General features: G+C 35.6%; 1 protein-coding gene across 1 annotated transcript in view; it reads left to right on the plus strand.

Moving 5' to 3' along the window:
* The first annotated feature begins 6290 nt into the window (after positions 1 to 6290).
* LOC133650034 (RNA-binding protein 24) overlaps positions 6291 to 26957 on the plus strand; it is a 32937-nt gene continuing 12270 nt past the window's right edge. Inside the window, exons 1-3 of the mRNA XM_062046791.1 lie at positions 6291 to 6581; positions 16647 to 16770; positions 17006 to 17060. Coding sequence (XP_061902775.1) covers positions 6414 to 6581; positions 16647 to 16770; positions 17006 to 17060 — 347 coding nt within the window. The 5' untranslated portion in view covers positions 6291 to 6413. The remainder of the gene's footprint in view (positions 6582 to 16646; positions 16771 to 17005; positions 17061 to 26957) is intronic.

Consider the following 26957-nt stretch of genomic DNA (forward strand, 5'->3'; position numbering starts at 1 on the left):
GACATACACCACACTTTTAAAAACAGCAGAGTGCTGTCATAGAGATGATCTTTGACTATTTTTATTTATCTATTTATTATTTTCAAAAACAGCAGACTGGTTGAAACTGCACCGACTCAAGCACTCGGCGGGTAAACAAGCGCATTCTTAGCGGACTATCACTAAGTAACTCATGTTGTCGTTTTCTCATGCCCCACATCTGTGGTCCCTTCCAGGGTTTCTCAGGGGATCTGAGCCCAGGATGTGGTTGTGGCTTGTGCAGCCCTTTGAGACATTTGTGATTAAGGGCTATATAAATGAACTTTGATTGATGGAAAGCACTTAAACGTTAAGTCTCCACTCTTCAAAATGTGTGAGCTGGATGCTAATTTACATTGCATATGCCATAGACACGCTACTGATTAGCATTAGCGGTTTTACATGACGATTTCAACACCTCCAAATATGTTAAAACTACAATTAAGGCGCACGTTGGCTCAAGCACTCGGTGGGTAAACAAGCGTATTCGTAGCAGACTGTCACAAAATTTTGTCATTTTTCATGCCTGATATAAAACGCTTAAAATCTTGTCTCCACTTTTCAAAGTGTTAGCTCGATGCTAATTTACACTGCATATGCCATAAGCATGCTACTGATTAGCATTAGCGGTTTTACATGGCGATTTCAACACCTCCAAATATGTTAAAACTACAATCAAGGCGCACGTTGGCTCAAGCACTCGGCGGGTAAACAAGCGTATTCATAGCAGACTGTCACAAAGTAATGTTGTCATTTTTCATGCCTGATATAAAACGCTTAAAATCTTGTCTCCACTTTTCAAAGTGTTAGCTCGATGCTAATTTACATTGCATATGCCATTTTTATTTTTTTATTTTTTATTAATTTATTTTTTTTAATAAAGAAATACAATCATGTGTGCTTACGGACTGTATCCCTGCAGACTCTATTGATCTATATTGATATATTGTTTTTTTTATGTTGATTTAATTTAAAAAATATATATATTTTTTTTTATTTTATTTTTTTTCTTGTGCGGCCCGGTACCAATCGGCCCACGGACCGGTACCGGGCCGCGGCCCGGTGGTTGGGGACCACTGACTTAGAGTACAAACACTTTGTAGGACTCACCAACAGACATAATTTCATGGCAAAGACTACTTCCTGACTAACACCACGAGGACAAACTGGAATGAAAGCAGATAATAATAATTATTATTATCCTCAAAAGTATTGATTAGAAGCCAGCAATGATCAGAAATGGTAAAATAAGTAATAAACTTGCTGAAAAAAAATGTAAATTAGCATGTTAACTTTTTATTATTCATTGATGGATGTGTCGACGCAGCCGTGTGCTGTTGCCATGACAACCGTCCCGGCCCGCCCCTCCCAGCACCAAACAGGAAGTCAGTTACCTGGAGAGCTGCCAGCAGGGGGCCTCCTGCAGCAGGCGCGCCTTACCTCCTCCCACCTGCAGCAGGCGCGCCTTACCTCCTCCCACCTGCAGCAGGCGCGCCTTACCTCCTCCCACCTGCTGGAGGCGCTGCAGAGGGAGGGAGTCATCCCCAGGCAGGCTGCAGGCACCATGGTGAGTACTTGCACAGGAAGTAGAATATGTTTTTCAAAATAAGATGATGTTACACGTGTGTGTTAGATGGATGACAAGGTCAGACCTGCCAGGCTGGAGCCCCTCAAGGTCAAAGGTCACAGCTGGGAGGAGAAGCTGGCTGCTCAGGTGAGTAGTCCAGCAGGATTACAGTCCAGGAGGATTACAGTCCAGGAGGACCAGGAGGATTAGAGTCCAGGGGGATTACAGTCCAGGAGAATTACAGTCCAGGAGGATTAGAGTCCAGGAGGATTACAGTCCAGAAGGATTAGAGTCCAGGAGGACCAGGAGGATTACAGTCCAGGGGGATTAGAGTCCAGCAGGATTAGACTCCAGCGGGATTAGAGTCCAGGGGGATTACAGTCCAGGAGGATTACAGTCCAGCAGGATTAGAGTCTAGCAGGATTAGAGTCCAGGAAGATTAGAGTCCAGGGGGATTACAGTCCAGAAGGATTAGAGTCCAGGAGGACCAGGAGGATTACAGTCCAGGGGGATTAGAGTCCAGCAGGATTAGACTCCAGCGGGATTAGAGTCCAGGAGGATTAGAGTCTAGCAGGATTAGAGTCCAGGAAGATTAGAGTCCAGGGGGATTACAGTCCAGGAGGACCAGGAGGATTACAGTCCAGGGGGATTAGAGTCCAGCAGGATTATACTCCAGCGGGATTAGAGTCCAGGGGGATTAGAGTCCAGGAGGATTATACTCCAGCGGGATTAGAGTCCAGGGGGATTAGAGTCCAGGAGGATTACAGTCCAGCAGGATTAGAGTCTAGCAGGATTAGAGTCCAGGAAGATTAGAGTCCAGGGGGATTACAGTCCAGGGGGATTACAGTCCAGGTGGATTAGAGTCCAGGAGGATTAGAGTCCAGGGGGATTAGAGTCCAGCAGGATTAGACTCCAGCGGGATTACAGTCCAGGAGGATTACAGTCCAGCAGGATTACAGTCTAGCAGGATTAGAGTCCAGGAAGATTAGAGTCCAGGAAGATTAGAGTCAGGGGGATTACAGTCCAGGTGGATTAGAGTCCAGGAGGATTAGAGTCCAGGAGGATTAGAGTCCAGGGGGATTACAGTCCAGGAGGATTACAGTCCAACAGGATTACAGTCTAGCAGGATTACAGTCTAGCAGGATTAGAGTCCAGGAAGATTAGAGTCCAGGGGGATTACAGTCCAGGTGGATTAGAGTCCAGGAGGATTACAGTCCAGCGGGATTACAGTCCAGCAGGATTAGAGTCTAGCAGGATTAGAGTCCAGGAAGATTAGAGTCCAGGGGGATTACAGTCCAGGTGGATTAGAGTCCAGGAGGATTACAGTCCAGCAGGATTAGAGTCTAGCAGGATTAGAGTCCAGGAAGATTAGAGTCCAGGGGGATTACAGTCCAGCGGGATTACAGTCCAGGGGGATTACAGTCCAGGAGGATTACAGTCCAGCAGGATTAGAGTCTAGCAGGATTAGAGTCCAGGAATATTAGAGTCCAGGGGGATTAGAGTCCAGACATTTCGCACTGCCTTTGCGTGCCGGCCCAGTCACATAATATATCTACGGCTTTTCACACACACTAGCGAATGCAAGGCATACTTGGTCAACAGCCATACAGGTCACACTGAGGGTGGCCGTATAAACAAGTTTAACACTGTTACAAATATGTGAACCCACACCAAACAAGAATGACAAACACATTTCGGGAGAACATCCGCACCGTAACACAACATAAACACAACAAAACAAATACCCAGAACCCCTTGCAGCACTAACTCTTCCGGGACACTACAATATACACCCTCCCCCATATATATATATATATATATATATATATATATATATATATATATATATATATATATATATATATATATATATATATATATATATATATATATATATATATATATTGCATTCTATTTTAGTTACTTTGAGTTTACAACCCCCTGGTGCTGTTTTGTACTTATTGTGATTATTATTATTTCTCAATTGTTTGCAAATGTTGCAATTTACAAATAAAAGTTTATAAAATTCAAAAAAATCTAAAAATAAAAAAGATGATCAATATCCGTGTGGCTTGTAATGTGTCACAATGACCACTGAACGGCGCTGTTTGACATTCTTAGCCAAGCTACGCGAGAGGAAGTTAACTTGTTAGCTTCTATCTGTCTTAATTGAATATGAAGGTGATCAATATGTGTGTCTTAATTGAATATAAGGTGATCAATATGTGTGTCTTAATTGAATATGAAGGTGATCAATATGTGTGTCTTAATTGAATATGAAGGTGATCAATATGTGTGTCTTAATTGAATATGAAGGTGATCAATATGTGTGTGTGTGGCATGTCATGTGTCCTAATGGCCACTAAACGTCGCTGTTTGCCACATTTAGCCCAGCCAGCCTACACGGAAGGAAGTTAACTCTAGTAAGAAGGATTTTCTCTACCCGACCGGCCACGCATGCGTGAAGACTACGTCACTTCCTGTCAACATGTCCCGCGGCAATAATGTTCGTTCACTGTTTCCTTTTTTTGTTGTTATCTTTAATTGAAAAACAATGTCATACAAAATATTACATTCATTTAACAATACATTATTTAGAAACCAGCAGCCTAAAAATGGCAAATAAATCCATATTTTTAAAATGTATTTACACTTTTTGTTAGGCCCAGATTTTTAAGCGCCTCGTTTAAAAATATATATTTAGGGGAAAAAATGACGCGATGGTAGTCAGTGGCGCCCCCGTGTGTCCATTTTTGCAATGACAGAAGATAAAAGTGTTTATAATTGTGACGATTATACTTCTGATGTTCATATTTTATTTATATTTTTATTCTCTTTTACTGCGATGTAAACTATTTTTTTTAATCGAATAAGTAATAAACTATTGACAAAAAAACGTCAAGTATCACTTTCTACAGCGGAAGTGACGTCGTCTTCCGGTATCGATCGTACGCAATGAAAAGTAGAGAAAGGAGCGAGCACGTTGACGTCAAATGTGGCATTTTTTATAAAAGATGGTAGCATAGAAATGTTTGTCAACATTATTGTGCTCCAAACTAAAACATTTCTACATTAATGTCCATTTATGAAAGTAAAACCTGAGTTTTAAAAAATCTTGGAAAATGATTAAAAATAAAAATAAAAAGCCCTTAAATTGATTTTGATTAGCCTTTTTTGTCGGTTTGAATTTTTGTATTTTATCCCTTTTTTTTTTTTTAGTATTATTTATTGTTATGATTTTATATTCTATTTGTATTCGCTTTAGTTTTCTTTCCTTCCATATTTTTGCGAAAGGCAGTATTTGCTCAACCTGATGTGGATGTTTGAAATTGTTGAGATTTTTTTTTTTTAAAAGTGCCTTGGTTTTTGTGTACATTCCGAATATATTTTCGTGATATGTGCATTGTTCAATAAAAAGAAAGAAAGAAACAAAAACCTGAGCAATTTGGCGTCCTCCCGAGTAGCTTGGCTAAAAATGACAAACAGCGACGTTCAGTGGTCGTTGTGACGAATGACATGTTGATCACTTTCGTACTGATGTTTTTTTTAGTTTTTTATTTGTATTTTAATTGAACAACAAACACACGTTTATAATTCACACAAAAGTCAAGGCACTTTCAACACCAAGGAAAGAAAACAAAAGCAAATACAGATATAGTATTAAATATACTCAATAATAATAATAAAAAAATATGACAAAGACAAAAATCACTTCAAATGTTTTTAACAAATATATCAATTTAAGGCCTTTTGTACTCTAAATCATCCTCCAAGATTCGATTGATAATTGTAAACCATTAAGCCAATTAGGAAATAAAGGTTTCACTTTCATAAATCCACATTTATGTAGAAAGTGTTTTGTCAATATAATAATATTGACAAGCATTTCGATGTTACAGTTGTTTATATAAAAAAAAAACCAAAAACCTTCGTACTAAATTTAAAAAAGACGAGCGTGGACTTAAACAAGTGGAAAAACTTATTGGGGTGTTACCATTTAGTGGTCAATTGTACGGAATATGTACTTCACTGTGCAATCTACTAATACAAGAATCAATCAATCAATCACGCTGACAAAGTTTTTTTTTTTTAAATAATTTTATACACCTTTATTTATAAATTGCAACTTCCACGCTGACAAAGTTATCAGTCTCTTTCCCGTGTCATTCGTCACAACGACCACTAAACGTCGCTGTTTGCCATTTTTAGTGCAGAAGGTCACCAAGTTGTTCATCTCTATCTGGCGCGTCGTTTGCCATAACCACCACTGGGTGTCGCTGTTTTTTGTCATTTCATTACGAGAACGCCGACGTTTGCGGACTTTTTGTTTAGTTTCCAGCGACCTTTGACCTCTGGCCGGACTCCTCTCGACGTCGACTCGACCCCCGTGCGTTGGAATGTGCGTGAAATCCGAAACGTTTTCTGCATTCGAACACTTTTGTGTCTGTTCGAGTACACGCCCGCCATGGCCACTGCATTAGGTACACCTGCCCCAGTCTGTGGACGAAATGTTCGATATTGTAAAAAAAAAAAAAAAAAAAATCCGCTTCCATTTTGTGTTGAATCGACGCATATTTGTTCGTGATGATGGTCCACGTGCACCTGACGTGACGAATCCACGAAGAGTGATGGACGTCGAGCGGGTCCGAAGTGGACCACGTGGGGGGAGGGGGCGTGGTTTGGAGGCAGAACTCGGGAGCGAGCGCGTCGGTTCTCTTTGGGCCGGCAGAGGAAGCGAGGAGGGCCGCCGAGTCCTGATGGTGTTGACTGGACGAAGAAGAAGAAGAAGAAGAAGTCCACAGCAGACGCTCCCGTGACGTCATCTAAGATGCACAGCACGCAGAAGGACACCACGTACACCAAGATCTTCGTGGGGGGTCTGCCCTACCACACCACGGACTCCAGCCTCCGGAAGTACTTCGAGGTGTTCGGGGAGATCGAGGAGGCCGTGGTCATCACCGACCGCCAGACCGGGAAGTCCCGAGGATACGGATTTGTGAGTAGGGACTCATTCACTCACTCACTCACTCACTCACTCACTCACTCACTCACTCACTCACTCACTCACTCACTCACTCACTCACTCACTCACTCGCTCACCTCACTCACGCTGGATCCATTCTGTCGCACATTCTCGCATCAAATGTTGGCTTCTATGAATCTTCATCTTCATCATCTTCATCTGCCGCTAACGAGCTCGTCAGTCACTAGTCATGAAAATGAAAATGAAAGTGAAAGTGAAAATGAAAGTTCTATCGGACTTTCTCCAGACTCCGAAAGGATTTTCACAAAGTTGTGCCGAAACATTTTTGATTTGCTCTTGCAAGTTCTGTCGTCGTTTGTTTGTAAACAATCTGACGAAGTTGCTTCTACGTGTTCCTACAAGAATAATAATAAGAAGAAGAATATTAATAATAATAATAATAATAATTATATTTACTGGACTTCTTCCAACACACGATCATTCATGTAACATAGGAGCTCATCTTCATTCTGTCATACCCTCTTTCATTCATTCATATCATATATTTATGTATACATCTCATTCATTCAGTCATACAATGTATTTATTCATACCTCTCATTCATTCAGTCATATATTCGTGCAATAAATTCATTCCTCTCATTCATTCGGTCATACATTCATTCATACTTCCTTTTCATTCAGTCATACGTTCATTCTACAATTCGTTATTCATACTTCGTATTCATTCAGTCATACAATCTATTTATTCATACCTCTCATTCATTCAGTCATATATTCGTGCAATAAATTCATTCCTCTCATTCATTCGGTCATACATTCATTCATACTTCTTTTTCATTCAGTCATACATTCATTCTACAATTCGTTATTCATACTTCGTATTCATTCAGTCATACATTCTTTCATACCTCTCATTCATTCAGTCATATATTCGTGCAATAAATTCACTCCTCTCATTCATTCAGTCATACATTCATTCATACTTCTTATTCATTCAGTCATACGTTCATTCTACAATTCGTTATTCATACTTCGTATTCATTCAGTCATACATTCATTCATACAATTTATTTATTCATGCCTCTCATTCATTCAGTCATATATTCGTGCAATAAATTCATTCCTCTCATTCATTCGGTCATACATTCATTCATACTTCTTTTTCATTCAGTCATACATTCATTCTACAATTCGTTATTCATACTTCGTATTCATTCAGTCATACATTCTTTCATACAATGTATTTATTCATACCTCTCATTCATTCAGTCATATATTCGTGCAATAAATTCATTCCTCTCATTCATTCGGTCATACATTCATTCATACTTCTTTTTCATTCAGTCATACGTTCATTCTACAATTCGTTATTCATACTTCGTATTCATTCAGTCATACAATGTATTTATTCATACCTCTCATTCATTCAGTCATATATTCGTGCAATAAATTCATTCCTCTCATTCATTCAGTCATACATTCATTCATACTTCTTTTTCATTCAGTCATACATTCATTCTACAATTCGTTATTCATACTTCGTATTCATTCAGTCATACAATGTATTTATTCATACCTCTCATTCATTCAGTCATATATTCGTGCAATAAATTCACTCCTCCCATTCATTCAGTCATACATTCATTCATACTTCTTATTCATTCAGTCATACGTTCATTCTACAATTCGTTATTCATACTTCGTATTCAGTCAGTCATACAATGTATTTATTCATACCTCTCATTCATTCAGTCATATATTCGTGCAATAAATTCATTCCTCTCATTCATTTGGTCATACATTCATTCATACTTCTTTTTCATTCAGTCATATGTTCATTCTACAATTCGTTATTCATACTTCGTATTCATTCAGTCATACAATGTATTTATTCATACCTCTCATTCATTCAGTCATATATTCGTGCAATAAATTCATTCCTCTCATTCATTCGGTCATACATTCATTCATACTTCTTTTTCATTCAGTCATACATTCATTCTACAATTCGTTATTCATACTTCGTATTCATTCAGTCATACATTCTTTCATACAATGTATTTATTCATACCTCTCATTCATTCAGTCATATATTCGTGCAATAAATTCATTCCTCTCATTCATTCGGTCATACATTCATTCATACTTCTTTTTCATTCAGTCATACATTCATTCTACAATTCGTTATTCATACTTCGTATTCATTCAGTCATACATTCTTTCATACCTCTCATTCATTCAGTCATATATTCGTGCAATAAATTCACTCCTCTCATTCATTCAGTCATACATTCATTCATACTTCTTATTCATTCAGTCATATGTTCATTCTACAATTCGTTATTCATACTTCGTATTCATTCAGTCATACAATGTATTTATTCATAACTCTCATTCATTCAGTCATATGTTCGTGCAATAAATTCATTCCTCTCATTCATTCGGTCATACATTCATTCATACTTCTTTTTCATTCAGTCATACATTCATTCTACAATTCGTTATTCATACTTCGTATTCATTCAGTCATACAATGTATTTATTCATACCTCTCATTCATTCAGTCATATATTCGTGCAATAAATTCACTCCTCCCATTCATTCAGTCATACATTCATTCATACTTCTTTTTCATTCAGTCATACGTTCATTCTACAATTCGTTATTCATACTTCGTATTCATTCAGTCATACATTCATTCATACAATTTATTTATTCATACCTCTCATTCATTTCAGTCATACCATTTATTATTCATACCTCGCATTCATTCAGTCATACATTCATTCATACCATTTATTATTCATATTTCTTATTCATTCAGTCGTATATTCATTCATACAATTTATTATTCATACTTCTTATTCATTCAGTCACATATTCATTCATACAATTTATTTATTCATACCTCTCATTCATTCAGTCATACCATTTATTATTTATACCTCTCATTCATTCAGTCATATATTCATTCATGCAATTTATTTATTCATACCTCTCATTCATTCAGTCATATATTCATTCATACAATGTATTTATTCATACCTCTTATTCATTCAGTCATACATTCACTCATACTATTTATTTATTCATACTTCTTATTCATTCAGTCATACATTCATTCTACAATTTATTATTCATACTTCTTATTAATTCAGTCATACATTCATTCTACAATTTATTATTCATACTTGTTATTCATTCAGTCATACAGTCATTCATACAATTTATTTATTCATACCTCTTATTCATTCAGTAATATATTCATACAATATATTCATACCTCTCATTCATTCGGTCATACATTCATTCATACAATTTATTATTCATACTTCTTATTCATTCAGTCATACATTCATTTAAACCATATATTTTTTCATACCTCTCATTCATTCAGTCATGCATTCATTCATAAATGTTTTTATTTATACTTCTTATTCATTCAGTCATACATTCATTCATACATTCATTCTACAATTTATTATTCATACTTCTTATTCATTCAGTCATACATTCATTCATACAATTTATTTATTCATACCTCTCATTCATTCAGTCATATATTCAATGTTTATTTTATTTTATTTTATTTTATTCATACAATATATTCATACCTCTCATTCATTCATTCATACATTCATTCATACAATTTATTATTCATACTTCTTATTCATTCAGTAATATATTCATTCATACAATTTATCTATTCATACCTCTCATTCATTCAGTCATACATTCATACAGTATATTCGTACCTCTCATTCATTCAGTCATACATTCATTCATACAATGTATTATTCATACTTCTTATTCATTCACTCATATATTCATTCATACAATTTATTTATTCATACTTCTTATTCATTCAGTCATACATTCATGAATACCATTCATGTATTATACATGTCAGTCAGTCAGATCCTTAATTCATTAATTCATAGAATTTAGTCATCCATACACTTTATTCATTTCAATCTAATATTTATTCATACATTTTAGTCATTCATTCATGCATTTTATTCACTTTTTCCTTACACTTTCTTCATTAATACCCTTTATTCATAATTCACTTTATTCATTCCTTCACGTCATTCCTTCATACACTTTATTCATTCATTCATAGATGTACTTCATTAATCCCTTCACACACTTTCTTTATCCATACATACACTTAATTGTTTTTTTCATACACTTTATTCAAATATTTGTGAACTTTATTTATTCATACTTGCATACAATTTTTTTATTCATACCCTTCATTCATTCACTCATATATTCATTCACAATATTCATGTATCTGTTCATACACTTGATTTATTCATACATTTAATTTATTCATTCATAGGCATCATTTATTCAATTACAGTATTTAATTCAGTCATACACTTAATTCATTAATTTATACATGTCATGCATTCACTTCATTCATCCATTCATTCATACATGCACATCATTCATGCATACTTATATACAATTTGTTTATTCATACATTTCATTCATTCAGTCATATATTCATTCACACTATTCATGTATCTGTTCATACACTTGATTTATTCATACACTTAATTCATTCATTCATACGAGGCATTTTTATATACCGTATTTAATTCAGTCATGCACTTAATTCATTCATTTATACACATCATTCATTTATTCATTCACTTCATTCATTCATATCATGTATTCATTTATTTGATTTATTCATACACTTAATTCATTCATTTATACACGTCATTTATTCATATACAGTATTTAACTCAGTCATACACTTAATTTATTTACATTAATAAATTCACTTCATTCATTCATTCATGCATATCATTCATTTATTCATATATTTGATTTATTCATACACTTAATTCATTCATTCATACGCATGTATTCATATACAGTATTTAATTCAGTCATACACTTAATTCATTCATTCATACACATCATTAATTTATTCATTCACTTCATTCATTTATTAATGCATATTATTCATTCATCTATTTGATTCATCCATCGGTCCATCCATTTTCTTCCGCTTGCATTTAATTCATTCATTTATACGGGTCATTTATTCATATACAGTATTTAATTCAGTCATACACCGAATTTATTTACATGTATTCAATCACTTCATTCATTTATTCTTGCATGTCATTCATTCATTCATTCCTACAAGTCATTTTTATATACAGTATTTAATTCATTCATTCATACACATCATGTATTCATATACAGTATTTAATTCAGTCAAACACTTAAATAATTCATTTATACACATCATTCATTTATTCATTCACTTCATTCATGCATATCATTCATTCATATATTTGATTTATTCATACACTTCATTCATTCATACGCGTCATTCATTCATATACAGTATTTAATTCAGTCATACACTTAATACATTCATTTATACAAGTCAATCATTTATTCATTCATTTATACATATCATTCATTCATATATTTGATTTATTCATACTCTTGATTCATTCATTTATACACGTCATTTATTCATTTATTCATACATATCATACATTCATATATTTGATTTATTCATTCATTTATATGCGTCATTCATCCATATACAATATTTAATTCAGTCATACACGTTATTTATTTACCTAATTCACTTATTCATACACGTCGTTTATTCATATACGGTATTTAACTTATTTATACACATCATGTATTTATTCATCTACATAATCCATTCATTTACACATGTCATTCATTTATGCATGCACTTTAGTCATACATATCATCCATTCATATATTGGATTTATTCATACGCCTAAATCATTCATTAATACACATCATCCATTCATTTATTCATGTGCCGTATTTGATTCATTCATACACCTAATTCATTTATTAAGACACGTCATCCATTCATTTATTCATATACAGCATTTAATTCAGTTATACACTTCATTCATTCATTTATACACGTCATTCATTCACTTTAGTCATATTAGTCATACACATCATCCATTCATATATTTGATTTATTCATACGTCTAATTCATTCATTAATACACATCATTCATTCATTCATTCATTCATGTACAGTATTTGATTTATTTATACACCTAATTCATTCATTTATACACGTCATTCATTCACTTTAGTCATAATAGTCATACATATCATCCATTCATACATTTGATTTATTCATACGCCTAATTCATTCATTAATTCACGTCATTCATTCATGTACAGTATTTGATTTATTTATACACCTAATTCATTCATTTATACACGTCATTCATTCACTTTAGTCATAATAGTCATACATATCATCCATTCATATATTTGATTTATTCATACGTCTAATTCATTCATTAATACACATCATTCATTCATTCATTCATTCATTCATATACAGCATTTAATTCAGTTATACACTTCATTCATTCATTTATACACGTCATTCATTCACTTCAGTCATAATAGTCAGACATATCATCCATTCATATATTTGATTTATTCATACGCCTAATTCATTCATTAATACACGTCATCCATTCATTTATTCATGTACAGTATTTAATACAGTTATACACTTCATTCATTTATTTATACACATCATTCATTCACTTTAGTCATATTAGACATACATATCATCCATTCATATATTTGATTTATTCATACGCCTAATTCATTCATTAATACACGTCATTCATTCATTCATTCATGTACAGTATTTGATTCATTCATACGCCTAATTCATTTATTAAGCCACGTCATCTATTCATTTATTCATGTACAGCATTTAATTCAGTTATACACTTCATTCATTCATTCATGTACAGTATTTGATTTATTTATACACCTAATTCATTCATTTATACACATCATTCATTCACTTTAGTCATAATAGTCATACATATCATCCATTCATACATTTGATTTATTCATACGCCTAATTCATTCATTAATTCACGTCATTCATTCATTCATTCATTCATGTACAGTATTTGATTTATTTATACACCTCATTCATGCATTTATACACGTCATTCATTCACTTTAGTTATAATAGTCATACATATCATCCATTCATACATTTGATTTATTCATACACCTAATTAATTCATTAATTCACGTCATTCATTCATTCATTCATGTACAGTATTTGATTCATTTATACACCTAATTCATTCATTTATACACGTCATTCCTTCACTTTAGTCATAATAGTCATACATATCATCCATTCATACATTTGATTTATTCATACGTCTAATTCATTCATTAATTCACGTCATTCATGCATTCATTCATGTACAGTATTTGACTTATTTATACACCTAATTCATTCATTTATACACGTCATTCATTCACTTTAGTCATAATAGTCATACATATCATCCATTCATATATTTGATTTATTCATACGCCTAATTCATTCATTAATTCACGTCATTCATTCATGTACAGTATTTGATTTATTTATACACCTAATTCATTCATTTATACACGTCATTCCTTCACTTTAGTCATAATAGTCATACATATCATCCATTCATACATTTGATTTATTCATACGCCTAATTCATTCATTAATTCACGTCATTCATTCATTCATTCATGTACAGTATTTGATTTATTTATACACCTAATTCATTCATTTATACACGTCATTCCTTCACTTTAGTCATAATAGTCATACATATCATCCATTCATACATTTGATTTATTCATACGCCTAATTCATTCATTAATTCACGTCATTCATGCATTCATTCATGTACAGTATTTGACTTATTTATACACCTAATTCATTCATTTATACACGTCATTCATTCACTTTAGTCATAATAGTCATACATATCATCCATTCATACATTTGATTTATTCATACACCTAATTAATTAATTAATTCACGTCATTCATTCATTCATTCATTCATGTACAGTATTTGATTCATTTATACACCTAATTCATTCATTTATACACGTCATTCATTCACTTTAGTCATAATAGTCATACATATCATCCATTCATACATTTGATTTATTCATACGTCTAATTCATTCATTAATACACATCATTCATTCATTCATTCATTCATGTACATTATTTGATTGATTTATACACCTAATTCATTCATTTATACACGTCATTCATTCACTTTGGTCATAATAGTCATACATATCATCCATTCATACATTTGATTTATTCATACGCCTAATTCATTCATTAATTCACGTCATTCATTCATTCATTCATGTACAGTATTTGATTTATTTATACACCTAATTCATTAATTTATACACGTCATTCATTCACTTTAGTCATAATAGTCATACATATCATCCATTCATACATTTGATTTATTCATACACCTAATTCATTCATTAATTCACGTCATTCATTCATCATTCATGTACAGTATTTGATTTATTTATACACCTAATTCATTCATTTATACACGTCATTCCTTCACTTTAGTCATAATAGTCATACATATCTTGCATTCATACATTTGATTTATTCACACGCCTAATTCATTCATTAATTCACGTCATTCATTCATTCATTCATGTACAGTATTTGATTTATTTATACACCTAATTCATTCATTCATTCACGTCATTCATTCATTCATTCATGTACAGTATTTGATTTATTTATACACCTAATTCATTCATTAATTCACGTCATTCATTCATTCATTCATGTACAGTATTTGATTTATTTATACACCTAATTCATTCATTAATTCACGTCATTCATTCATTCATTCATGTACAGTATTTGATTTATTTACACACCTAATTCATTCATTAATTCACGTCATTCATTCATGTACAGTATTTGATTTATTTATACACCTAATTCATTCATTCATTCACGTCATTCATTCATACATGTACAGTATTTGATTTATTTATACACCTAATTCATTCATTAATTCACGTCATTCATTCATTCATTCATGTACAATATTTGATTTATTTATACACCTAATTAATTCATAATTCACGTCATTCATTCATTCATTCATGTACAGTATTTGATTTATTTATACACCTAATTCATTCATTTATACACGTCATTCATTCACTTTAGTCATAATAGTCATACATATCATCCATTCATACATTTGATTTATTCATACACCTAATTCATTCATTAATTCACGTCATTCATTCATTCATTCATTCATTCATTCATTCTTGTACAGTATTTGATTTATTTATACACCTAATTCATTCATTTATACACGTCATAATAGTCATACATATCATCCATTCATACATTTGATTTATTCATACGCCTAATTCATTCATTAATTCACGTCATTCATTCATTCATGTACAGTATTTGATTTATTTATACACCTCATTCATGCATTAATACAGTTCATTCATTCACTTTAGTCATAATAGTCATACATATCTTGCATTCATACATTTGATTTATTCATACGCCTAATTCATTCATTAATTCACGTCATTCATTCATTCATTCATGTACAGTATTTGATTTATTTATACACCTAATTCATTCATTCATTCACGTCATTCATTCATTCATTCATTCATGTACAGTATTTGATTTATTTATACACCTAATTCATTCATTAATTCACGTCATTCATTCATTCATTCATGTACAGTATTTGATTTATTTATACACCTAATTCATTCATTAATTCACGTCATTCATTCATTCATTCATGTACAGTATTTGATTTATTTATACACCTAATTCATTCATTAATTCACATCATTCATTCATTCATTCATGTACAGTATTTGATTTATTTATACACCTAATTCATTCATTAATTCACGTCATTCATTCATTCATTCATGTACAGTATTTGATTTATTTATACACCTAATTCATTCATTAATTCACATCATTCATTCATTCATTCATGTACAGTATTTGATTTATTTATACACCTCATTCATGCATTAATACAGGTCATTCATACTTTGTTCGATCGTACAGTATACATCGTTCATTCATTCCTTCACACACTTCACTGGTCCGTTCATTGGTTCATCGGCCAGTGTGTTAGGGCGAGACAGGAAGTGACATCATCCCGCCTCCATCTTGTGATCAGGTGACCATGGCTGAGCGCTCGTGTGCCGAGCGAGCCTGCAAGGATCCTAACCCCATCATCGACGGCCGCAAGGCAAACGTCAACCTGGCCTACTTGGGAGCCAAGCCCCGCGTCATGCAGCCAGGTGCCTCATTCATTCATTCATTCATGTTCATATTCATAATCGTATGCGTGTGCACACAGTCCAAAGTGACACGGGGCCGTGGTCCGAGTCCGAGGTACGAGCTCAAATGCGTTTAGCGGCGACCTCAGCAGATTTAACAAAGTCGCTTGATAAAAGTCCTCGTTGAAAATGTTTGTGTCATCCCAAATCTTACTTTGTCGTCTTCACGGATGCTTTTTCTCTTCATCTTTGCCAGGTTTCACTTTCGGAGTCCCGCAGATTCACCCTGCGTTCATCCAAAGGCCTTACGGGTGAGTCGGTGAAAATAGGCATCGCTCTCATCACCATATTGTCCTTTCGAGTATTAGCAAATATATGGAGTAATTATGACGACATCACTGTTAACACCACGTCGTCCCTGATTGGCTGGGAGCAACCACGCCCATATAAGGTTGGCAGGAAGAGAAGTGGAGCTGGCTTGTGCTTTGTTTATTCTAAGAGTTTTTCAACTCTTCAGCAGATTTCAACTTGTTTTTCCAGAATTTTTTTTTTATTGCCGTCGGATGGTGTGTGTGTGTGTGTGTGTGTGTGTGTGTGTGTGTGTGTGTGTGTGTGTGTGTGTGTGTGTGTGTGTGTGTGTGTGTGTGTGTGTGTGTGTGCACTTGTCTCACCATCCTTGTGTGGACATACACTTGATAAATCACCTTTCTGTGAGGATCTTTTAACTTGTGAGGGGACATTTGCCTGGTCCTCACAACTACAAAAGTAAAAAAAAATTTTTACTTTGTGTGTTTTGCATTCTGAAGTGAGGTTGCAACTAGGGATGTCCGATAAATGCTTTAAAATGTAATATCGGAAATTATCGGTATCGTTTTTTTAATTATCGGTATTGTTTTTTGTTGTTGTTGTTGTTGTTGTTTTTGTTTTTTTTATTAAATCCACATAAAAAACACAAGATACACTTACAATTAGTACACCAACCCCAAAAAACCTCCCTCCCCCATTTACACTCATTCACACAAAAGGGTTGTATCTGCTTCCTACATTATATATCAATATATATCAATACAGTCTGCAAGGGATACAGTCCGTAAGCACACATGATTGTGGGTGCTGCTGCTCCACTAATAGTACTAACCTTTAACACTTCATTTTACTCATTTTCATTCATTACTAGTTTCTATGTAACTGTTTTTATATTGTTTTACTTTCTTTTTTATTCAAGAATTTTTTTTTAATTTATTTATCTTATTTTATTAATTTTTTTAAAAAGTACCTAATCTTCACCATACCTGGTTGTCCAAATTAGGCATAATAACGTGTTAATTCCACGACTGCATATATCAGTTGATATCGGTATCGGTATCGGTAATTAAAGAGTTGGACAATATCGGAATATTGGATATCGGCAAAAAGCCATCATCGGACATCCCTAATAATAATGTGTTAATTCCACGACTGCATATATCGGTTGATATCAGTATCGGTTGATATCGGTATCGGTAATTAAAGAGTTGGACAATATCGGAATATCGGATATCGGCAAAAAGCCATTATCGGACATCCCTAATAATAATGTGTTAATTCCACGACTGCATATATCGGTTGATATCGGTATCGGTTGATATCGGTATCGGTAATTAAAGAGTTGGACAATATCGGAATATCGGCAAAAAGCCATTATTGGACATCCCTAATAATAATGTGTTAATTCCACGACTGCATATATCGGTTGATATCGGTATCGGTTGATATCGGTATCGGTAATTAAAGAGTTGGACAATATCGGAATATTGGCAAAAAGCCATTATCGGACATCCCTAATAATAATGTGTTAATTCCACGACTGCATATATCGGTTGATATCGGTATCGGTTGATATCGGTATCGGTAATTAAAGAGTTGGACAATATCGGAATATCGGCAAAAAGCCATTATCGGACATCCCTAATAATAATGTGTTAATTCCACGACTGCATATATCGGTTGATATCGGTATCGGTTGATATCGGTATCTGTAATTAAAGAGTTGGACAATATCGGAATATCGGCAAAAAGCCATTATCGGACATCCCTAATAATAATGTGTTAATTCCACGACTGCATATATCAGTTGATATCGGTATCGGTTGATATCGGTATCGGTAATTAAAGAGTTGGACAATATCGGAATATTGGATATCGGCAAAAAGCCATTATCGGACATCCCTAATAATAATGTGTTAATTCCACGACTGCATATATCAGTTGATATCGGTATCGGTTGATATCGGTATCGGTAATTAAAGAGTTGGACAATATCGGAATATTGGATATCGGCAAAAAGCCATTATCGGACATCCCTAGTTGCAACTCTCTACTCCCATCTAGGGCTAGATGTATATTTTTTCATCATTCTAGCTATAGTGGAAAGGGGGGCCCTCACAACCCACTAACCAAACGTGGGTCCACACAAAGTAGGCAAGACATGTGTGTGTGTGTGTGTGTGTGTGTGTGTGTGTGTGTGTGTGTGTGTGTGTGTGTGTGTGTGTGTGTGCGTGTGCGTGCGTGCGTGCGTGCGTGTGCGTGCGTGTGTGTGTGTGCGTGTGTGTGTGTGTGTGTGACGGAAGGTTCCAGTCTGACCCCATGCCTCTTAATGTCTCTCTCTAGCTGAGCTTTGAAGGGATTATTGTGCGTCGGGACACAAAGGTGTGCGATGAACGGGTGATTATGAAGTGGTGAAGTTATGAAGTGGTGTTGTTGGCCTCAAAGTGTTTTTGGGTGACGACTTTTTCCCTCTCTCAGTCGCTTTTATTTTAACACGCTGGTGTGTGACGTTGTTTGTTCTGGTAACACAACAACAAGGTGATGATGCAACTTCCTGTTCTAACCAACACATCACTTTTTCTTGTTTGGAGTTGGTTTTTTTTTTTAAAGGCTTTTTTTGTCTGCAACTCACTTTACATACACAACGAGTGTGTGCATGCGTGTGTGTGTGTGTGTGTGTGTGTGTGTGTGTGTGTGTGTGTGTGTGTGTGTGTGTGTGTGTGTGTGTGTGTGTGTGTGTGTGTGTGTGTGTGTGTGTGTGTGTGTGTGTGTGTGTGTGTGTGTGTGTGTGTGTGTGTGTGTGTGTGTGTGTGTGTGTGTGTGTGTGTGTGTGTTCAGGCTCCAAAGTTGCAAACAAATGTCTTTCTCTCGCTGGCTCTCTTATTCTCCGGGACGGGTCACATGGTCTCTCGGTGTTAACGAAAACAAGCGCGCCCATTGTGCCCGCACAAAGCCTCCAATGCTGACACTGCATGAAGGTGTGTGTGTGTGTGTGTGTGTGTGTGAGTGTGGGTGTGTGTGTGTGTGTGTGTGTGTGTGTGTGTGTGTGTGGGGTGGAGGGGTGTAAAAAATGATTGGCCACTTTATTAGGTACACGCGCAGTGCCAGGAAAAATCTATTTTGGAATATGTAACGATTAAAAAAAATGATCCAAACAATCGATTTTAATTTATTTTTTATTTAATTATTTGTCCTTTTCCTCATGTTGATGTACACCAGGGGTCACCAACCTTTTTGAAAGCAAGAGCTACTTCTTGGGTACTGATTAATGCGAAGGGCTACCAGTTTGATACACACTTAAATAAATTGCCAGAAATAGCCAATTTGCTCAATTTACCTTTAACTCTATGTTATTATTAATAATTAATGATATTTACACTTAATTGAACGGTTTAAAAGAGGAGAAAACACGGGAAAAAAAAGACAATTAAATTTTGAAACATAGTTTATCTTCAATTTCGACTCTTTAAAATTCAAAATTCAACCGGAAAAAAAGAAAAGAAAAACTAGCTAATTCGAATCTTTTTGAAAAAATTAAAAAAATAATTTATGGAACATCATTAGTAATTTTTTCCTGATTAAAATTAATTTTAGAATTTTGATGACATGTTTTAAATAGGTTAAAATACAATCCGCACTTTGTTAGAATATATAACAAATTGGACCAAGCTATATTTCTAACAAAGACAAATCATTATTTCTCCTAGATTTTCCAGAACAAAATTTTTAAAAGAAATTCAAAAGACTAAAAAGAAATTCTAGAGATTTTCTAGATTTGCCAGAATATTTTTTTTGAATTTTAATCATAATAAGTTTGAAGAAATATTTCACAAATATTCTTCGTCGAAAAAACAGAAGCTAAAATGAAGGATTAAATTAAAATTTATTCATTATTCTTTACAATAAAAATTGTTTTTTTACTTGAACATTGATTTAAATTGTCAGGAAGGAATTTAACAGGTAAAAAGGTATATATGTTTAAAAATCCTAAAATCATTTTTAAGGTTGTATTTTGTCTCTAAAATTGTCTTTCTGAAAGTTATAAGAAGCAAAGTAAAAAAATGTATGAATTTATTTAAACAAGTGAAGACCAAGTTTTTCAAATATTTTCTTGGATTTTCAAATTCTATTTGAGTTTTGTCTCTCTTAGAATTAAAAATGTCGGGCAAAGCGAGACCAGCTTGCTAGTAAATAAATAAACAAGTGAAGACCAAGTCTTTAAAATATTTTCTTGGATTTTCAAATTCTATTTGAGTTTTGTCTCTCTTAGAATTAAAAATGTCGGGCAAAGCGAGACCAGCTTGCTAATAAATAAATAAACAAGTGAAGACCAAGTCTTTAAAATATTTTCTTGGATTTTCAAATTCTATTTGAGTTTTGTCTCTCTTAGAATTAAAAATGTCGGGCAAAGCGAGACCAGCTTGCTAGTAAATAAATAAACAAGTGAAGACCAAGTCTTTAAAATATTTTCTTGGATTTTCAAATTCTATTTGAGTTTTGTCTCTCTTAGAATTAAAATGTCGGGCAAAGCGAGACCAGCTTGCTAGTAAATAAATAAACAAGTGAAGACCAAGTCTTTAAAATATTTTCTTGGATTTTCAAATTCTATTTGAGTTTTGTCTCTCTTAGAATTAAAAATGTCGGGCAAAGCGAGACCAGCTTGCTAGTAAATAAATAAACAAGTGAAGACCAAGTCTTTAAAATATTTTCTTGGATTTTCAAATTCTATTTGAGTTTTGTCTCTCTTAGAATTAAAAATGTCGGGCAAAGCGAGACCAGCTTGCTAATAAATAAATAAACAAGTGAAGACCAAGTCTTTAAAATATTTTCTTGGATTTTCAAATTCTATTTGAGTTTTGTCTCTCTTAGAATTAAAAATGTCGGGCAAAGCGAGACCAGCTTGCTAGTAAATAAATAACATTTAAAAAATAGAGGCAGCTCACTGGTAAGTGCTGCTATTTGAGCTATTTTTAGAACAGGCCGGCGGGCTACTCATCTGGTCCTTACGGGCTACCTGGTGCCCGCGGGCACCGCGTTGGTGACCCCTGGTGTAGATGATCTATATCTACTGTACACACATACTTTACAAAAGTACTTATTTTGAATTTGATTTGATTAAATGTTTGGGTAGAATTGTATTCAACAAAGCAGTTTTGATTTGAAGTAACGTGGAAAAGTATCACAGCTGTTGATGACGTGCTGGATCAGAGAACTAAATATGTGCTGGGTCAGAGAACTAAATATGTGCTGGATCAGAGAACTAAATATGTGCTGGATCAGAGAACTAAATATGTGCTGGGTCAGATCAGAGAAGTGACACCCAGTAAAAGTAGTGATTTGGAATGGAGAATGCTTTCTCAAATCGTTGTGTGTGTGTGTGTAATCTGATTCATGTGTCCATGTGCTAATTAGTGTGTGTGTGTGTGTAATCTGATTCATGTGTCCATGTGCTAATTAGTGTGTGTGTGTGTGTAATCTGATTCATGTGTCCATGTGCTAATTAGTGTGTGTGTGTGTGTAATCTGATTCATGTGTCCATGTGCTAATTAGTGTGTGTGTGTGTGTAATCTGATTCATGTGTCCATGTGCTAATTAGTGTGTGTGTGTGTGTAATCTGATTCATGTGTCCATGTGCTAATTAGTGTGTGTGTGTGTGTGTAATCTGAATCATGTGTCCATGTGCTAATTAGTGTGTGTGTGTGTGTGTGTAATCTGATTCATGTGTCCATGTGCTAATTAGTGTGTGTGTGTGTGTGTAATCTGATTCATGTGTCCATGTGCTAATTAGTGTGTGTGTGTGTGTGTGTGTGTGTGTAATCTGATTCATGTGTCCATGTGCTAATTAGTGTGTGTGTGTGTGTGTGTGTAATCTCAATCAATCAATGTTTATTTATATAGCCCTAAATCACAAGTGTCTCAAAGGGCTGTACAAGCCACAACGACATCCTCGGTACAGAGCCCACATACGGGCAAGGAAAAACTCACCCCAGTGGGACGTCGGTGAATGACTATGAGAAACCTTGGAGAGGACCGCATATGTGGGTAACCCCCCCCCCCCCCTCTAGGGGAGACCGAAAGCAACGGATGTCGAGTGGGTCTGACATAATATTGTGAAAGTCCAGTCCACAGTGGATCCAACACATCAGCGGGAGTCCAGTCCACAGCGGGGCCAACAGGAAACCATCCCGAGCGGAGACGGGTCAGCAGCGCAGAGATGTCCCCAACCGATGCACAGGCTAGTGGTCCACCCGGGGTCCCGACTCTGGACAGCCAGCACTTCATCCATGGCCACCGGACCTATGCAACTCCCCCTCGCAAGGGACAGGGGAGAAGAGGAGAGAAGAAAAGAAACGGCAGATCAACTGGTCTAAAAAAGGGGGGGTCTATTTAAAGGCTAGATTATACAAATGAGTTTTAAGATGGGACTTAAATGCTTCTACTGAGGTAGCATCTCTAACTGTTACCGGGAGGGCATTCCAGAGTACTGGAGCCCGAATAGAAAACGCTCTATAGCCCGCAGACTTTTTTTTGGCTCTGGGAATCACTAATAAGCCGGAGTTCTTTGAACGCAGATTTCTTGTCGGGACATATGGTACAATACAATCGGCGAGATAGGCTGGAGCTAAACCGTGTAATATTTTATACGTAAGTAGTAAAACCTTAAAGTCGCATCTTAAGTGCACAGGAAGCCAGTGCAGGTGAGCCAGTATAGGCGTAATATGATCAAACTTTCTTGTTTTTGTCAAAAGCCTTGCAGCCGCATTTTGTACCAACTGTAATCTTTTAATGCTAGACATAGGGAGGCCCGAAAATAATACGTTACAGTAATCGAGACGAGACGTAACGAACGCATGAATAATGATCTCAGCGTCGCTAGTGGACAAGATGGAACGAATTTTAGCGATATTACGGAGATGAAAGAAGGCCGTTTTAGTAACACTCTTAATGTGTGACTCAAACGAGAGAGTTGGGTCGAAGATAATACCCAGATTCTTTACCGAGTCTCCTTGTTTAATTGTTTGGTTGTCAAATGTTAAGGTGGTATTATTAAATAGATGTTGGTGTTGAGCAGGACCGATAATCAGCATTTCCGTTTTCTTAGCGTTGAGTTGCAAAAAGTTAGCGGACATCCATTGTTTAATTTCATTAAGACACGCCTCCAGCTGACTACAGTCCGGCGTGTTGGTCAGCTTTAGGGGCATGTAGAGTTGGGTGTCATCAGCATAACAGTGAAAGCTAACACCGTACTTGCGTATGATGTCACCTAGCGGCAGCATGTAAATACTAAAGAGTGCAGGGCCAAGAACCGAACCCTGGGGAACTCCGCACGTTACCTTGACATAGTCCGAGGTCACATTGTTATGGGAGACGCACTGCATCCTGTCAGTAAGATAAGAGTTAAACCAAGACAAGGCTAAGTCTGACATACCAATACGTGTTTTGATACGCTCTAATAAAATATTATGATCGACGGTATCGAAAGCGGCGCTAAGATCAAGAAGCAGCAACACAGATGACGCATCAGAATCCATCGTTAGCAATAGATCATTAGTCATTTTTGCGAGGGCTGTCTCCGTAGAGTGATTTGCCCTGAAACCGGATTGAAAAGGTTCACAGAGATTGTTAGTCACTAAGTGTTCATTTAGCTGCTGTGCAACAGTTTTTTCGAGAATTTTGGAAATAAACGGAAGGTGGGAGACCGGTCGGTAGTTTACCATGAGGTCAGGATCGAGGTTAGGTCTTTTGAGCAGAGGATGAATAACCGCTTTTTTGAATGCTAGGGGAACAGTGCCGGAGGAAAGTGATAAGTTTATAATATTTAACACTGATGGACCTAATAATACAAACAGTTCCTTGATAAGTTTCCCAGGAAGTGGGTCAAGTAAACATGTTGTTTGTTTTATCCCACTTACACGCTGTAATAATTCCTCTAATGTTATTTCATCAAAAATAGAGAGACTATTTTGGAGGGCAGTGTCCGTCGTATATACAGTCGTATTTGTGTTAATAGAGCCCAGTTGTAGCTGGGATGCGTTGTCTTTAATCTCCTTTCTAATGACTTCAATTTTCTTATTAAAGAAATTCATAAAATCATCTGCCGAGTGGGTGGAGCTACTGGGAGGAGTCCCTTGTTGGGTTAGCGATGCTACTGTACTAAACAGAAATTTAGGATCGTTTTTGTTGAGGCGGATGAGATTTGAGTAGTATTTAGCTTTAGCTAAGGTAAGCATGCGTTTATAAGTTATTAAACTATCACTCCATGCTTGATGGAAAACCTCAAGTTTAGTCGCGCGCCATTTGCGTTCCAGTTTTCTACATGATAATTTATGAGCTCTAATTTCTTCTGTAAACCATGGGGTGCGCCTTTTAGGGGCCCTTTTTTGCTTTAGCGGTGCTATACTATCAATAATTTCGCGCAAGGCATCGTCAAAGTTGTTAGTGAGTTTATCAATAGAGCCGACATAATTTGGGAATGGTGCTATTACCGAAGGCAGTAGGTCAGCAAGAGTCATCGTTGTGGCAGCATTAATGTTGCGGCCGCTATAGCAGTTATTATTATTATTAGCTTGTTGACAAAGAGTCAAAACTTCAAATTTTATAAGGTAATGATCGGACATTACTTTAGTATATGGAAGTATCATAACTTTGGAGGTGGTGACACCCCTGACAAGCACTAGATCTATTGTATTACCGTTGCGATGCGTGGGTTCATGTATTATTTGTGTAAGACCACAGCTATCAATTATGGTTTGGAGCGCCACGCACTGAGGGTCCGATGGGGTATTCATATGGATATTAAAGTCCCCCATTATGATTATATTGTCGGCGTGCGTCACTAGATCAGCAACGAACTCTGAGAATTCACTGATAAAGTCCGAATAGGGCCCAGGGGGGCGGTAGATAACAGCCAGGTCGAGAGGTAGCGGTGTGACAGACCTCATAGTAAGCACCTCAAACGATTTATATTTATTATTTAGGTTAGGGGTAAGGTTGAAATTTTCATTGTATATTAGTGCGACACCCCCTCCCCTTTTAAGAGGGCGGGCAACATGCGCATTCGTATAGTTAGGAGGAGATGCCTCATTGAGCGCAAAAAATTCGTCCGGTTTGAGCCAGGTTTCGCTAAGACCAATGACGTTAAGATTGTTGTCTCTAATGACCTCATTAACCAATAACGCCTTGGGAGACAATGATCTTATGTTTAAAAAGCCCATATTATAGGTATTGGGCTGTTTTGACGAGTTTTTGTTAAGATTATCCGTAGTGGCAATATTAACAATGTTGCGTTTATTATGCGTAGTGCACTTTAAATAGTTTCGACCATATCTAGGAATTGATATGACGGGAATTTTCCGATTGTTTGCTTGGTGCTGCAATAGACTGGACATATCATAATTTGCCACCTCAGTAGAATGCATGTCCACCTCTGACACAGACACAACAGAAAAAACATTATGTTAATTGTGTATTATTCTAAGAGAATTGCTATGCGTACATGGATTATCCAGCCTGGCGCTGGCTAGTTCTAGCTTAACTGACTCCTCACCCGGACTAACAGACATTGTAATTGCCTGTGACCAGGCTTGCTCTAGTGTAGTCAGTCAAGTGAGACTTAAATAGTAGTCTATGTTTCTAGACAGGATGATGGCGCCTTCCTGGTTAGGGTGAAGGCCGTCTCTCATCAGCAAGCCTGGTTTGCCCCAGAAAGAGGGCCAGTTATCAATAAACGTTAGTCCCTGCTGCCTACAGTAGCTAGCCAACCACTTGTTAAGCGAGACTAATCTGCTATATCTCTCATCATTGCCTCTCGCAGGCAGGGGGCCAGAGACAATTACTCGATGCCTGGACATCTTTCTGGCGAGATCACAAGTCCTGGCTATGTTTCTCTTTGTAATCTCTGA

This window comes from Entelurus aequoreus, linkage group LG05 (assembly GCF_033978785.1).
Source record: "Entelurus aequoreus isolate RoL-2023_Sb linkage group LG05, RoL_Eaeq_v1.1, whole genome shotgun sequence".
Lineage (NCBI taxonomy): Eukaryota > Metazoa > Chordata > Actinopteri > Syngnathiformes > Syngnathidae > Entelurus > Entelurus aequoreus.